The 4,013-nt window shown below is 38.2% G+C and overlaps 1 protein-coding gene across 1 annotated transcript; it reads right to left on the bottom strand.

The window, feature by feature from the left end:
• Nucleotides 1-316: 316 nt before the first annotated feature.
• LOC120689362 lies at nucleotides 317-1,976 on the bottom strand. The gene is made up of 4 exons (XM_039971650.1): nucleotides 1,873-1,976; nucleotides 850-1,039; nucleotides 425-737; nucleotides 317-321 (listed from the first exon to the last, which is right to left on the bottom strand). The coding sequence occupies exons 1-4, from the start codon at nucleotides 1,974-1,976 to the stop codon at nucleotides 317-319; spliced, it is 612 nt and encodes a 203-aa protein (XP_039827584.1).
• Between the last annotated feature and the right edge of the window lie 2,037 nt (nucleotides 1,977-4,013).

Raw genomic sequence — 4,013 nt, 5'->3', positions numbered from 1 at the left:
AATTCAGGATGCACAACTCTCCAGTTTGGTCCATATTTGTTTTCCATTCCTTCTTCATATTGTTCCTTTTCAAAAAATATACAAGGAAAAAAAATGAATCAGGATTTAGTAAGAGGAGAACTACAAGACCTATCAGCTAAATAATCCTGAGCTCACCCATTTATCTGTAGCACTTTGGCTACATAGCCTGTCATCATTTGTCCCTGGATTCAATCTGTGGTTGTGCAGCCAAGCACCACCAAGTCCAGGGTCAACACCGGTTTTGAGTGACTGCATTTAACAAGTATGACTCCATTATATTGAATACTACACACCACTAGCCTATATATGAATGTTACAGAATGTTTTCCATGGGCACTTATTACTAGAAATTGGCGTGTTGCTGGCAAGCTTCTTGAGCCGCTGCGATGGTATGTTTGATTACCTTCGCTTTGGCGACAATGCTTTGCTCTTAAGGACATTCTTCTAAATTCTGGTGTGCTCCAGTGCTCACATAGCAAACTCCAACCTTCATCAGTTGTAAAGTCTTTTGGCTTAACAGAAATTAGTGCTTCTTTTGTTGGCCAGCGGTTTCCCTTTTCATCCACATCTTCTGGCGGCACATTATCGTCCTTATACAGCTTCTTAAATGCTGATTGCTTCTCTTCGCTCAACATCTTAGGCACTATGTTTCTAAATTTTAACTCCAGGACTTCATCAGCCTTTGCTCTATCTTCTGGAAGACACTTGAAACGCCACTGCACAATCATGGAACACATAGTAATTACAGTTAATTTATAGCCAAGACAAATTCTAAATTGTAGCAACAATATTCCTAAGATGCAGTTACTTTGCACATGTAAAGCATACCCAGAATTCTCCAACAACTCGAATGTCATTCCGTATTCCATTTGTGCTGGTCCTCTTGAAATCTTCGCATGTTAATACTGGCTTCAATCCATTTATAGTATCGACAACATCGGGATACATCTCACGAACTAGAGCTCCTATTACTGTTGGTGGTTTGCGGGAACCTTCATATGGATGAACTTCCCAATGGCTATTAATTTCAGATCACATGATATCATCATTTAGAGAAAAACTATAATATACAGAACTAAGAGAAATTTGTCCAAAGTTCAGTTGAGATGGAAAATTATTCTCTCATATCACAGAGACTAAAATCATGACTGTTATATCAAAAGGATGAGATCTAAGTGTTGGTCTGAGATCTGAAATTAACTATAACAAGTCCAAACATTTCCCTAAACATTTACTGTAGTTGTACTGAAACTTTAGACAGCTAATTTTAGATGCCCAATCATGCAACCAGATTATAACTTACTCGCCAACAGCCTTGATGGTGGGTTTGTCTTCATCCGGTAGTCTTTCACCACTATCAGTCCTTGATCGAGTAGTTTTCTTTTTACCACTAGTTTGCTGATTTTCTGAAGGCAATCCATTAATTCCTCTTGCGCGCTTGATGCGGAAGTCATAGACCTAGTTGATGACATTGGTCGATGCTTCAAGCGCCCACTCATCCTGCTTCATGCATGTTAATTAGTGTCAATATGGAAAATATTAATTGAACATATTGAGAGGCATTAAATAGAGGAATTACAAGTGCAGTAAATGAACTAAACCATCAGCCAAACAAGTATATATATAGACATGTATAGCTATTAAATAAGCAATCATAAGAAAATTGTTCATCATATTTCTAGTTCTACATGAAGGCTAAATAATAAGACACTGTTGTGCATGAAAAAAACATTCAATAATCATCATAATCATATTCTAGTGCATCCATGGGTGTGTTTTCCTCGTCATCGTCAATATCCTTCTAGTCATTGTTTTCTTCAAATAATAAATCTTCTTCTTCCTCACTACTACTCATGATTAGAACTGTGGTCTGATGGATCATCATTGTTGTTTTGTTTTTCTATAGCTTCAATTTCATCTGGGTCCAGGACATCATCCAATTCATTTGTCGACATAGTGGCATCATCAAACAAGGAGTCAGCATCAATGGAGAAGCTTCCCTGTAGCCTATCTTCTTGGAAAAATACATCAGTAATTGGTGGCTCATGTGCATCATCTCCATCAATGTTGTTTAAGGTTCTTGGCTGTATCTTGTAAACAACACACCAATCACGGAGATCACGCCTTGGAGATGGGTACTGCAAGTAGTACACTTGTGTGGCCTGGTGAGCCATGGAAAAGGGTTCAAAATTCACAAGTCTTGAGGATGACTTTACTTCCACTAAACCTAATTTAGGTTCAGACCCGAGACCAGAAATTGTGTCAAACCAACGACATTCCAAGAGAACCATTTCAATTTTTCTACCAGCACTAAAGGATAATTTGATAATGTCCTCAATGACACCATAATAGTCAATTTGCTGATCATCTGAGGTGAAGGAAGACAAACAAATCCCAGTGTTCACTGTGGTTAGCTTTGCACGGGAGGTCTCATAATTCTCTGACCTAAACTTGTAGCCATTCACATCATAAGAGTTATATGATAGCACTCTAGATTTGCATCCATTAGCTAAATTCCACAAGTCTTCATCTGCTTCAGTATCCTTTCTACACTAAAAACAAAATAATTTTATATAGTTAGTAGATATGTTATAATCATAAGTATATAAAATATGAAAGATGGATAAAGAGTTAGTTCTTTACAGTTTTCTTAAACCAGTCCACAAATTCTGCTGCCATCATTTGATCAAGGACCTCAACCGACAAATTAGGGTCCTGTGATAGCTTTTGTTCCATAAATGCTCTACAAATGTACACATGTTAGAGAACGTGTGCCAAGAAAAGTGAGAAAAAATATATTTGCTTCACTTACTCCCGAAAACGGTCTACAGCAGAGCAATTGGTCAAAATATATAGCCTTGCTGCATTTAACTCTTGTTCTGAGAGATCACAAGGCACACCTCTACCATGTAGGGTGCCATGATATTGGAACACATCTAAGGTGCAGCCATCATTTTGCACCTGTGTCCCTCTATTATTGTATCTATCGGTCCTTGTCCATCTAGTACGAATATGGTCGGCGAAGTATCCAGAAAAATAATCTGTCATCTCTTGCACAGTCTCTGCCTCTACAATAGAACCCTCTACTCTAGCCTTGTTATGCACTTTCAATCGAAGATCATGCATGTACCTAACATAATAATATTGTATTGTTTAGTGACACAAGATTTAAAAATAAATATTGTTTAGTTGATAGGTTCAGCAATGTAAATAATACCTCTCATGCTGGTACATCCAACGAAATGCCACAGGACCACCAACCCTTGCCTCGTATGGAAGGTGCACAATTAAATGTTGCATTACATTAAAGAACCCTGGTGGAAACATTTTTTCTAGCTTGCATAGCAGAATCGGTATCTCCTTCTCAAGTTCACGCATTCGCATTGGATCAATTTCTTTGGCACAAAGTTGTCGATAAAAAAGCATAATTCTGATATATCGTTCCACTCCTTCTCAGGAATGAAACCCCTTAGTGCAACTGGCAGGAGGCGCTCGATGATTATGTGGAGGTCATGGCTTTTCAGACCAATAAATCTTTGATGATCCAACCTCACAGATCTACTTAAATTAGCAGCAAATCGATCAGGGAACTTCAATTGTTTGAACCACTTCAAGATAACACTTTTATCTTCCTTCCTAACACAGTACTTTGCTCTTGGTTTTTGCCATTTTCCATTGGGCTTCCTAGTTAAATGAAGAGTTGGGCGATCACAAATCATAGCCATGTCAAGGCGTGCTTTGCCATTATCCTTAGTTTTGTCTAAGATATCTATAGTTGTTCCTAGTAGTGCCTCTCCAACATTTTTCTCATTGTGCATGACATCAATGTTATGTCTAAGAAGCAATTTTTTCCAGTATGGCAATTGCCACAACCCACTAATATCTGTCCAATTGTGCCACTTCCCAAAACCTTCATATTTATTCTTATCTTTGCTGTCAGGAGTTAGGCTACTGAGCTGATCATATACCTCATCACCAGTTAGGTGCTTTGG

The sequence above is a fragment of the Panicum virgatum genome, chromosome 9N (assembly GCF_016808335.1).
Source record: "Panicum virgatum strain AP13 chromosome 9N, P.virgatum_v5, whole genome shotgun sequence".
In the NCBI taxonomy this organism is placed as follows: Eukaryota; Viridiplantae; Streptophyta; class Magnoliopsida; order Poales; family Poaceae; genus Panicum; species Panicum virgatum.
Note: the sequence above shows the minus strand (reverse complement) of the source record. Positions and strands in the feature narration are given on the sequence as shown.

Coding starts and splice junctions, on each gene's coding strand:
- LOC120689362 (XM_039971650.1), bottom strand. CDS start 1,976: ATGTCGACAAATGAATTGGATGATGTCCTGGACCCAGATGAAATTGAA. Junction 1,040..1,872: donor GACCACAGTTCTAATCATGA/GTAGTAGTGAGG, acceptor TGAAATTAATAG/CCATTGGGAAGTTCATCCAT. Junction 738..849: donor GAGTTGTTGGAGAATTCTGG/GTATGCTTTACA, acceptor ATGATTGTGCAG/TGGCGTTTCAAGTGTCTTCC.